Source organism: Limulus polyphemus, unplaced genomic scaffold (assembly GCF_000517525.1).
Source record: "Limulus polyphemus unplaced genomic scaffold, Limulus_polyphemus-2.1.2 Scaffold865, whole genome shotgun sequence".
Lineage (NCBI taxonomy): Eukaryota > Metazoa > Arthropoda > Merostomata > Xiphosura > Limulidae > Limulus > Limulus polyphemus.
The window spans coordinates 162,015-175,069 of NW_013666475.1; the positions used below are offsets into that span (position 1 = coordinate 162,015).

The following is a 13,055-nucleotide window of genomic DNA, read 5'->3' on the forward strand; positions in this document are numbered from 1 at the left end:
CTTAAACTCACTTGAATTTACTGCCTCCACAACATCCGAAGGCAATCCATTCCAGAAGGTCCTTAGCTGAAGATGAATCCTACCTTGCCAAAATTTATATTTGTGTCCCCTAGTCCTACTATTCTCACCATTAAGTATGAAAAAAAGATGATGCATCAACACTATTAGTTCCCTTTCCAGTCTTAAACACCTCAATCAGATACCCTCTAATTCTTCTTTTTTCAAGAGAAAACTGTTTCAAATCTCCTAATCTCTCTTCCTATGACAACCCCTCTATCCCAGGCACCATTCTAGTAACCCTTTCTAACAATTCAATGTCCTTCCTACAGTAAGGAGCCCAAGAATGAACACACTACTCCAAATATGGCTTAACCAGTGATCTCTACATTGAAATTATAACTTTTTTAGACTCATATTCAATATTTCTGTAGATACAACCTAAAATCCTATTTGCCCTACAACTAGCAACAGCACACTGCTTGGATAGATTTAGAGACTGATCATCTATTATACCAAGATCCCTTTCTTTCATAACACTGTTAAGGTTATTCCCATCCAAATTATAATTTTACTTCAGATTATGATAACTCGCATGCATTATCTTGCATTTATTATAATTATAATCCATTTGCCCAACTCTCTAAATGATCTAAATCCTTTTGTAAATCAGCAACATCCTCTTCAGAACTAGCAACACCCATGACTTTAATATCATCAGCAAATTTAAGTAGCATATTGACAATTCCTTCATTTATGTCACTGATGTAAATCAAAAAGAGCAAAGATCCTAAGACTAAACCTTGAGGTACCACACTTGTGACATTAATCCAGTTTGACTGAACTCCATTTATAACAACCCTCTACTTTTTTCCATCCAGCCACTCTTCTATCCAATTAGCTAATTTATTATTTTTTGTAGTCTTGTATAGTTTTTTATGTGGCACCATGTCAAAGGCTTTCTGAAAAACCAGATACACCAAATCTACACCCTACCCTCAACTACATAAGCAGTAACCTTTTCGAAGAATGTCAAAAGACTTTTAAGGCAAGATTTTTCCTTAGTGAAACCATATTGATTATCCAATAAAATTTTAAACTTTGTTAAATGACATCGCAAAGCATCTTTTATCAGACTTTCCAAATTTTTTCCCACAACAGAGGTAAGATTGATGGGCGTATAATTACTAGGACAATTTTTTGAAAAGAGGAGTAACATTAGCTAATTTCCAATCTTTTGGTATCTGTCCACTATTCAAGAACTTACAAAATATAGTAGCAAGTGGCTCACATATCCAATCCTTAACCTTATTCAAAACCCTTGGGGAAATGTTATCTGGCCCAGGAGTATATTGCAGTAATTTTGTTTGATCTTGTTTCCATCTGTCAGCTGTTCAAGATGTGGAATACTACTTAATTCTTTATTAGTAAAAACTGAAATAAAAACAATATTTGATAACCTAGCCATCTCATAATCATCAGATACTAGCCTTCCTTTATCATCCCTCAAGGTCCTACCCACATCCTAACATTTTGTTACCCTTAATGTATTTTAAAGAAATCTTTACTGTTAATATTTACAGTTTCAGCCAACATATTTTCATACATCCTTTTTGATGTCTTAATCTTCTGAATCTCCCATCATACCAGTCAATTTAAATTTCTTAAATTTATGATGCTTTTCTTTAATTTTATCTCGTACCATGTGTGAACTAACCTGGTTTTTTACTTGCAGCCACCCTTTTCCTTCTATAAGGAATGTGTTTATCTTGAATATTTAAAACTTTATCCTTAAAAAGTTTCCACATTTTATCAGTGTCTCCAGCTGCCAAATTCAAAACAGATAATTCTTATCGCATCCCTTCAAAATTTGCTTTTTTGAAATCTGTAACTGAAATATCAATAATCCTGATCTCCATGTGCAGCAAAACATTGAACCTAATTGATCAATTATCACTTGTGCCCAGATGTTCTCCAATATCCACCCTCTCAACCATTTCTATATTAGAAGTTAACAATAAATCTCAAATGGCATTGTTTTTAATAGGTTTTTTGACCAACTGGTGAGGAAAACCATCTTGAAGAGTTTTTAAAATCCTTCCTCCTTCGACTCTAACATTTCCCAATCTATGTGCCTGAAGTTAAAATCACCCATAATTATGACCTCATTAACAGCTGAAATCATAATCTTACTGTAAAGTTTCTTACTAATTTCATCAGTATCATCTGGTGGTCTGTAACAACTTCCCAATAAAAGCTTTTTCCCTTTCTTTTCACTAATAGAAACCCAAATGCATTCAATCTCCTTGCTATTATATTTGATATTTTGAACTTCAACAACATGTAATTTACATTTTACCTATAAAGCCACTTCTCCCTTTCTCATTAGTACCCTCTCTGTGTTAGATAACCTGTAACCCTGTATTTCAAAGAAATTTGGCATCAAAGTCATGTACATTTAAACATGTTTCAGTTACTTCCATCATATCAAAATCATCCATTCCTATTTTATTTTTTATACTTCTAACATTGCTATTAAGCTTACCCTTATAAATACTTCTATACTCATTTCCTATGCTAAACTTTTCTTTTCCTCTTATTCTTTTTGCATTTAGTTTATCTTGGCCCTCACCACTATCTAGTCCTAGTTTAAAACTTCCATTATGGCTGAGTTAATAGCTGTAGCAAACAAGCCAGTACCTATCTTGTTTAAATGTAAACTATCCATTCCAAAAAGCTCCCTTCTGCCATTGAACTGATCCCACAAGTCCAACCAGCCAATCTGCTAATCCTTGCATACTAACCTAAGCCTAGCATTTAGTCCTAGTAACTGACTCTTAACTTCATCCTCACAATTAATTCTTGGCAGTATCCCTGACACAATTAAGTTATAGACCATTTCTTTAAATGCCTTTATCAACCCTTTGTATTTATTAATTAGCTCCTCTGACCTACCTTTCCCTACATCATTAGCCTCTATGTGCACAATAAAACTGCATCATTGCTAGCCCCCTTAATTATATCTCGTGCATTGTCAGTTATATCTTCCACCTGTGCTCCTGGGTAGCAAAATCTAATTCTTTTCTCCCTATTTACCCCACACACTATCTTATTCACATGTTTTGTCAAGGAATCACCCATAACTATAACCTCCTTAAGTTTTATCATTCACATCCTCCTCTCACCCTTTTGTTTTACTTCATTTTTTTCATTCCAATAGTTCATCTGCACAAACCAATGGGGACATTTTGTAATGACTGAAGGTAGCCAAAATAAGTAAACATGACTCCACAGTAAGAGACTTTTACATTAAAGTGAAGAAGGCATGTATAAGCTGTGGTGTTTATCTGTAAATGAAACTCCCATTAGCAATTGAAGGCTTAAAATGTGCCTGCCTTAATTCCAATAAAAAATATCATACTACTATACTCAAGACTTGAAAAATTTGCCAAGCCTAGTAGATATACTTACAGAACTAAGAAGTTCATAAGTTCAAGTGTGCAGACAATTCACCTTTTAGAAGGAGATGATGGCAAGGAGACACATGTGGATCACTGGTGTGATCGTGTGAAAGATAAGTACTCGTGTATTGGCAAGGTTGCTTTTGCTTTACTCCCATGTTTTCATGGAATCGAAGTGGAAAGTAGTTTCTCTACAAACCGTCAATATCAGAGAAGATATATGCAGTACTCTCCAGACTTATTCCCTTTGAAAGAAGATAATCTCAAATGTACAGCTCTCAAAAATGAGATATGAAACAAATAAAACAAAATCATAGGTAAAAACTGGCTTAGAGAAGGAGGAGTTAGAACTAAACCTAGAAAAAGTGAAATTGGCTAAAGGAAAAACTAAACTGGCAGTATCTGAGGCAAGTAAGAAAGGTAAGTTTGCACATAAAAGGAATGCAGAGGAAGTATCAACCAACAAACCAGCAAAAGAAAGAAAATTAAATCTATCACTTGTGACAGTATCTGTAAATATAAATGTACATGTATAAATACATGGACCTAGAATCCTCTGAACACTTGTGCATGTAAGCATCACTGAGTCTGTGTTTGTCCAGTATAGAACAGTGAAGCAGATGTGCTACTTTGATATTGTAGAACAGGAACATGTAAGAATGCTTGTATGTAAGGCATTATTTTACACAAGTATTAGTACAATATGTGAGTTTTTATTTTACGTGAATAGTTAATATATAACATTAAGATGAAGTGAATTAATATAATTATTGATTTGAATGTGTTTTATTTCAACTTCCATACTCATAAATGAACTCCCAGTTAGGCTTGAAAATACAAAGAGATAGCGTCACGGAACTTTGAAGAAATCCAAGGGGATTAGTCCCAGGTCATATTGTTCAGAGAGCTTTTTTCAACCCAGACTCATGCCTGTAGCATATGACAGTGGTTGTTGACAGGCAATATTTCCAAGAGACAGATAGAATATCACTAATAACAGTTAAGAAAATCCTACTTAAATCAAAATGGATAACATTGTATAATATTTGGAGATAAAAAAATTTAATTATACAGGTAGTTAAGTATAAAATGTTTCATGGACAATAACTAATAATATGGAATATATAGAGTTGTTTATGGTGTAATACTGTCACGGAAAATTAAGAAAATTTCATTCTGCTCAAGTTGTGGGAACCATGATTACATTTTCTGCAGAACATGTAATGATGCATACTAAGTAATAGTACAAATAGAAGCATACATACATTTTTGTAGAAGCAGCTGAGCTTATGCCATTGAATAAATAAATGTCATGTTTACCTAATAATCTATAATTTGCTGCATTGAGTACCTGATTAATGTATTAGAAACGTTTACTGTTTGTCAAGCAACAAACAGAGTGCTGGGGACAGGAAACGATGAAGGTTAAGGTGAGCATGTGCAGCTTGACAGAATTGGATTAATAGCCTTAGTATTGTGTGAGCTTTCATAACACGATATGCTGTTGAGATAGACTTAAATTATTGTTACGACAGCGGAAGTCATGTGACGCTAGTAACACGTCATGAGATTCTAGAACAATCGGGGAACATCACGAATAATCCATTATTTGCTAGGCACCCTCTATTCTTGTATATAAGTGCATCAGATAAAGCGAGACAATCAATCAGAATTGAATAGCGGACAGAGAGATTGAAGATGTAGACGGACAATTGAGTCAAGCGCAGTAGTAAGTAAAGTGCATGAATTGTTCGTTGAGAATTATAGCGTGTGTTTAAGTGACTGTGGAAATTAAGTGTATTGCAAAGTTGTATTGAGAAAGAATAAACTAGTTTTATTTCAGAAAGGACTTGTATCGCTGAAGTTTCTCGGGAAGAATTTCTACCGGAAATTATCAAACGAGCAGAGACGTAACATTATTATGCAGAATGTATAGTGTTAATGTGGTCAAGTATAGGCAGTGTTATTGCATTTTTTGTTGTGTCCAAGTCTAGAATAATAGTAATGTGAGTACTTTTAGTAAAAGTATCAGTTTATATTTATAATAAGATGCATTATATAAGAGAAAAATGAAAACTTGACACTATATGGTGTAATACTGTAATGCAATATATCTGTCAGTGATGAACAGAATTGTTAACAATAACATTTGTGTCTGTACATCATGATGTAGAATTAATTATAATGCAACTATAATAGTATGGATGTTTTATCAGCAGTTCTGGTTCTGTATGAAGTATCCTGTTTGTATAATTATAATTTACAACTTGATTATTTGTAATTACAAACAATGGCAATTTTATGAATGACCAAAACTCAAGTAATCATGAAAATATTTTGGTAATGTACTTGATTGATAAGTATGTAGTCATGCTAATCTAAAGATTTCAATTAATTTGATATAGATGAGCTTGATACACTTAGTTTCAAAGCACATGCAAAAATAATGCAATGTGCTCTGCATCATTGAATGGGCATGGTACCTAGAGAGAGAGAGAGAGAGAGAGATCAGTATGCATCATTATAACTAATGGATAAACTGTTGTGTATATTCTGATAAGGTGTTAATGATTTAAGAATGGCTTGACCAGTCATATTGAAACTTAGCAAGATGACAGTTAAGTAGTTTGTGACTCAACATATAACTTTTCTTGTCTTCACTAAACAATATATGAAAAATATTTTGCAGCTTCACATATTATAGTCCAATGATACATTTCAAGTATAGATGAAATTGTTAGGGAATAACATCTTCTGGTCAAGAAAATTTAATTCTGCCCAAGTTGTGGGAACCATGATTACATTTTTTTTGCAGAACACTTAAAATTAGTGACTTTACCATAACCGATCAAAATATCTCAATGTATTCATATAATATTTATAAAACAATTTTATTTTAGCTTTAACATATTATTGCATTGCAAGATGTGTTTGATGTTGGCTTTTTTATTACTTAGCAGTGCAGATTTTTAAAATGTCTTGATCTTGTAAAACCATTCTTGTTTTTATACATAGGTTGCAGTACATCAACCCTTGTCTATTATTGTATTGTAACAACTTAAACATTTTCAACCATACCTTCAGAAAATTTAACCTTTTTTACTGTCTGGATCAAATCCACTCGAACTCAGTTGGAAATTTTAAATTAGAACTAGCTTCATCAGGAATTTCTTTGAATCTTTTGGTTGCATCTAAGTGTCTTGTTTATTTAAGGAATATGTAAATTGTGCTGATTGTTTAAATGCATTTATTTAGTAAATACAGTATGATGCCTATTAAATAACAGCACAAATACCAATCCATTTTCCATACATATTGTTATAACAGGTATGTAAACATTATGAAGACATGTGGTTTTCATTAAAACAAAAGAGCTCTTAATTGGATTTAAAAGTTTTGAATGTAATGCTTTAGAGAAAATTATTTATTTAGAAATAAACAAAGAAACTTCAATTAAATTTTCTTTTAAGTAAGCCAATTTAATTTTTCCATCATTTTGTATTTCAAAAAATATTAGATTTTTAAAAATAAGTCTATAAAAGTCCTCCATTCCCAGGGACTGATAATACACATTATTTTTGGTTTTACAGAAAGTTTATTATAAAATACTGGTACGTTTTGGTTTGCTCAAAATGCTGATTCATGTGTTTATTATTATAATGTTTGCAGATGTTATCGTTTGTGTTTTATAATTCTGTTTTTTATAATGATTGAAATTATTTAATAAAAATCCTCTGGTGGGCCAGTGGTAAGTTTATGGACTTACAATGCTAAAATCTGGGGTTCTGTTCCCCATGGGGGATAAAGTATAGCTTAGTACTAAGAAAATAACATATAATTAGAATTAAAATTTAACGTGATTCTGATAGTATGTATTTATTTCAAATATCAAGTCTTTCAAGCTAACAACTAGTGTTTATGTTCCATAAGTAAGGTATACTTTATTTTTTCTTTAGTATTACTTTCATTAACAGTATTGGTTAGTGTTTAATATATCCAGTTGTGTTGTTATACCTTTATTATAGAGATTGTTTTGAACTGTTAGCTCACTATATGGATTTAGGCCTAACTTAAATCTTCTAATATGTCTGGACCTTGTAAAATGTTATTGAGTTTGTGAACGAAAGAAACATTAACAGGAAGGGAATCCAACTGATGAAAAAATTCATTCTAATCTTTTAAGTAAGAATGTAAGGAAATAAATAGTCAAATTATCTTTGGCATTGTTGAGGTAATATTGAAACTATAAAGGCATTGAAAAACACATGACTATAATATGTTGTTAGACATGCTGTGTTGCATAACAGTAAAGCAGAATTATGTCTTGTCTCTACTGCCTTTCTTAGCTATTGATGTTAGGAATTAATGTAACTTTGAGACCTTTATTATTTCTCCCTAATTTCAAATACATATTTCATGGAACATTTGGGCTTCAATGCATGTTTATTACAGTGTTCTACTTGAAATGATTATTTATACTATACATTTATTTTTGGTTGCCAGACATTGTCTTGTTAAAATAACATGAATTATTTATTTTTATAAAATATGTTTAAGTTAGTTTTTTACAACCTCAGAGTGTTGATCTAAAACAGTGTGATACTGTATTCTTGGGGAATATAGCATTTTCAAAATTAAAGAAACTTGACCCCTGTATTTTGGCAAAGTGTGTGAAATCCCATGAATATCAGCAAATAAAGTGTTTTAAAGATACAAGTTTCCAAAAGGTTAAAATATTGACTATACTAAAGAAACAGTAAACTACCATAAGAGTTTGTTACTAACCATTGAAGATGTAAGAGCTCAGGATACCTACATACTTTTATATTTGTTATTTTGTCATTAAGCTTAGGTACTATTGACAGTAGTTCTGTATTATTTATTGCAGTTGCCAGTAAAGAATCTTCATATAACGTCTGAGATGGGAGGTAGAGTAGTGAATTGTGAAAATGGAATTCCTTACCCATTAATGAATGTTTCATCTACTCACACATTTAATCAAAACTTGGACAGAAGCATTTCCGGTACGTACCTTCAAAAACAAGGTATTAATGGGAGAGGACAAGGAGCTTATCCACTTCAAAGGTTGATACCAGTGACTGGAGACTATTATCACAACAATGCTGGGAGAGGGCGGGTATACAGAGTTCAGGAAACCCAAGGATTAGGAGAGGGTTATTTTCATTCAAGGATGAAACAGATTCCTGTAATAGATTATGATCATGCAAGCTTAAGCACAGCAGATTGTTATAAAGGTCCAGAAACCTATTTAGAAAAAATGGATCCTGGTATTATGAAAGTATACAAGAAGATTGCATCAACAGATGATGGAACATTTGGAGAACCGTACAATAGTATTAATGCATGTATAGCATGTGGGCTGTCAGGTGAGGAGTTTAAAATGGTGAAATACTAATATATTTATCTATTTTTGATTGTTTTGGTTTTATTCAAGAAATCAATTTTTTCTGACATGGTTAGAAAATGTACTAGTTTTTCAGGTATTTCTTCCTCCCTCTTTATTTTTATAGAATTAATCTCTTAAGAATGCATTTTGATTGTATAGCCCGTAATTATATTTTGAGGCACCTACCTTGTTGTGCAAGTATAAGACTGGTATAAAATTACAATACAAAGGTACCTTTTAATTTTTGTTTTATCTGAAAGAACTGTTTTATATACATATAGGGAGAAAACTCGTACATATTCCAAAAACTAACGTTTCATTAGCATAATTACTTATGAGTATGTGAACAAACATTTTTATGAAGAATGAGGCTGTGGCAAAATACTGCATAAACTGTTATCATTTTCAATAAAGTTAACATGTTGGTGATCCTAGATATAATGTTCTTCAGTTTTTGAGTTTATTTGTAATAAGCTTGAAAAAAAAATTGCATATCTAAGGTATAATAGTTTATTTTAGGTGAATTTCGCTGCTCTCGTTGTAAGACCTGGTACTGCTCAAAAAATTGCCAAATTGTGGACTGGCCTCTTCATAGACTTGATTGCAGAAATGTTGAGTAAGTTCACCTAAGGGGTTTGGTTTGTAAGAATTATGCTTATTATTAAATAAAGAAAATAAATGCTGTGAAGTAGAGATACATTTTGAATTTTAAGCATGACTGTTATATTTTATAACTTATTAATCTTTTCAGAATGAAAAGTGTAGAATTTACTGGAAAATTCCTACAAATATGAAAGCTAGTAACCTGAATTAATATTCTCAAAAGATATAGTTACCCTAAATCACAAAATGTTTTGAAATATATATTGATCAATTGTACAATTATAAGCAAGTAAAATAAGAAAAAAAAATCAAATTTCTACCTTTTTTTTGTCAACTGAACCGCATTTCTTACTTGGTTTGTAGACAAACTTCACAATATATTTAATAGGCAAGAGTGGCACAGTAGTTAGTTAACAGGACTATAGAGCTGAGGCTTCATGGTGTCCACCTCGTTATCATCACCACCACCACCAATAACAAATGAATAAAAATGTTGGCAACTAGGAGCTCGAGAGATTGCATTGGATAATGTTGACTAGTATATCATTTCAAAGTTGTGTAGCTTTGTGAGAGATTCAAAAACAAACAAAATCAGCTTTAGTCTTGTTTTGGAAGATTAGTTTATAATTTTAACATTTTTGATTATTTCAACTGTACAGATTTTAGCATTTTGCACCTTCATTATATTCTTTTTCTGGTAACATTCTGAGATCAATCAATTTATGGTAAAAAACCTTATTTTTCAATTCCCTGAGATATTTATGGCCATATTTATTATTTAGAGAGATGTTCTAAAGTACTATCTATGGCAGTGTTTCTTCCTTTAACATTTGTTTGATTGGGCAGCTTATTCTATTGGAATTGTTTAACATCTGGTGTTTTCTTTTTCTGTGTATACCTGATTGAATTTGTAGATTCTTCTAAACTTTATCATGGGAATTATAGGACACCTCAAAACTTGCAAAGTCTGGTAAAACTTGCATTTCAAATAAACAAATTTTCCATACTTGTTTGTATAAATTGATTAGCTTAACATCTCTTTTTCAATCAGTCTACAGGTGTCACCTTTATTTTACTTAAACACTTAAAGTATAGTTTTATTTATTTCTTTCTTCTTTTTTTTTAATCATTTTTAAAGCAAAATATCTCTACACCTTTTTGCATAATGCTCTCGTCACTGACCACATTGTACTGGAAATAAGACATACTTTCAAAAGTACATGGAAAATATACTAAATTGAAATTGATTATTGGAAAATTGATTAAGTTTACCAATTTAAAAGTGAGTATTCATTAGAGTGAATCTTAGTGTTACTAACAAGTGAGTTATTAGTTTCAAACCCACATTATTTAGTCACGAACATTAACACATATACTTGTATATACATATTGAACAGGTCTGAAATTAAGTGTATTATTATATGAAGGGAAGACATAATTATTAAAGGTGTCGTTGGTAGCATTACTAAGTTTCTTCAGTCTAATAATTTAAGTGTTCACCCTCAAATGTCAGACTTTGACATCCAAAGATATTTCACCCCTAGTTATGAAAACCTATTGAGAACCCTGAGTATTCAAAATAAGTTGACAGGGTAGCTCAATGGTAAGCTTGAGGGCTTTAATGCTAAAGATTGGAGTTTGATACCTTTAATGGGTATGGGGCTTAAACACAAACAAACAAATAAAGTAAGTTTTATATTATGTTAAATATTAAAATATTATTAATATATATAGTTAGATGGTGATTTATGTATTTCAGAGCTTTTAAAAATGAGTTTATTTTTTAAAATAGTTTTTATTCATCTGGTAATTTTAGAGGAAATGATGACTCTTCAAGTGTAAAATCATCAGAAAGCTGTTCCAGAAGAAACTTTCAAAGTCAAACATCTGACACAAAGGACAAAAAAAAACCCAGCACATTCAGGAAAAGGACAGAAATCAGAAAATAATTGAAAAACCACATCATGTTGGTGACAGAAGAAAACAAAAAAGTGGAAGGAATCAAAGTTCTTTGAAAAGCAACAGAGAAGATTTATATCACCTTAGAACATTTGGTGCTTCAAAGCAGCAGCAGCTACCATTGAAAAAAGGAAATGATAAAGATCAAGCTAGCAGAAGTCTTGATAGATCTGAGGTCAACAAAGGACCAGTATCAAGCAAAAATTTTAAAGGTTCATCAATTCAGCAAAATAATAAAGGCAACAAACAGAAAAATAATATGAGTGACAAGGAGAATGATAAAGCTTTCAAAAAAAATAATAAAAATGACAGAGGTAATGATAAGGATTCGTTGAAAAGTTGTGACTTGAGTGAAAAGGAAGACTCAGGTTTAAAAACCAAAAAGAATTTGAATATTTATTATAATGCAACTAAACATATACAAAATATGGAATCAACAAGGAAGGAGGAAGCCACGGATTCTGAAATGCTTGCATCTAAAGATGGAACATTTTTGACAGTGACTGACGTGGAGTCCAATGGTACTTCAGAGTCTGTATCACAGGTAAATATTAAATATGTGTGCTGTTTCATAATAATAGAGATCAAAGATTTTAGAGATAAAAATTAGTTGGGAGTGAATTTTTTTTCCTGGGCTGTTAAGGATGACTCCCAAGATGCTCATAAATGTAATAAGAACAGTATTAGATGCACTCAGAGAAAGTAGCATTTTTTATTGAACTAAGGATAAAAGTGATTACAGAATTTAAGAAACTAGGATTTTGTTTTAATTTTTTCTTGGTTTAATACACCCACTATGGGTTTGGTCAAATCAACTGAGTTCATGACCCCAAATTGACTTTTATAGTTTCCATACTATAACTTTAATATGTTTTATGCATCTTAACAAAATTTTGCAAGCTTTCAGTAAGCATTAGGAGTCTTTTGTAGACAAAAAATTTGAATTTTTAATGATGTATTTTCACTAAAAATTTTCTGGGAATATATGGAGTCAAAGTGTTGACTGTTCTGACTGCAAAGTGATTTTCATGTTAAGGTTAAAAATATTTTTCTTCAACTGAAAATTATCAAATTTCATTTGTGTGATCTCTAAAACCTCCTAAATAAATTAAAAAAAACTTTTTTTTCAATAAAACTATATTTTATCTGTTATTTTCACAACCCTAACTATATCAGATGAGCATAAAAGATTGAAGGTTCTGAATTAATTTTCTGACCTGTCTGTGTTTCTAAGTAGTTGGATGTAGAAAGTACGTAAGGGTAAAAAGACAATCTGAAATGGGCAATTTGGAGAAGAGGTGTCATGTGATACATAAAAGTGAAGATTGAGAACTTATTTAAGTATTATAATTTGAATTATAAACTACATTTTGATGCTAAGTTTACTTATATGGGTAGGTCAAAGTGTGGATGTCATGCCCTTATTTTATCCTTTTTTTTTACAGAGCTAATTCAAAATTTAAACTATAATCAATGTATCTTAGTAAAATTGGAATCAAAACAATTTATAATTACAATTTTTTATATTACTTAGTTTTTATTTTTTTATTTTATTTTGTAATTAAAGGTTATAATGTGACCTTTGTTCTGAATGTCACATTTTAGATATTGTTTGTTTGTTTTTGGAA

General features: G+C 31.3%; 1 protein-coding gene across 11 annotated transcripts in view; it reads left to right on the plus strand.

The window, feature by feature from the left end:
• The first annotated feature begins 5,349 nt into the window (after positions 1 to 5,349).
• The window catches only part of LOC106460928 (tudor domain-containing protein 1-like), a 73,305-nt gene continuing 65,599 nt past the window's right edge, over positions 5,350 to 13,055 (plus strand). For 10 of the 11 annotated variants that reach the window (XR_002610891.1, XR_002610890.1, XM_022387737.1 and 7 more), the window contains exons 1-3: positions 7,183 to 8,845; positions 9,385 to 9,481; positions 11,285 to 11,971. Coding sequence is in view for 9 of the 11 variants with exons in the window: in XM_022387737.1 (XP_022243445.1) it covers positions 11,687 to 11,971 (285 nt within the window). In the remaining 2 variants the exon portion in view is untranslated. Of the gene's footprint in view, positions 5,465 to 7,182; positions 8,846 to 9,384; positions 9,482 to 11,284; positions 11,972 to 13,055 lie in introns of those variants that run through there. The other variant, XM_022387735.1, reaches the window with a different exon arrangement.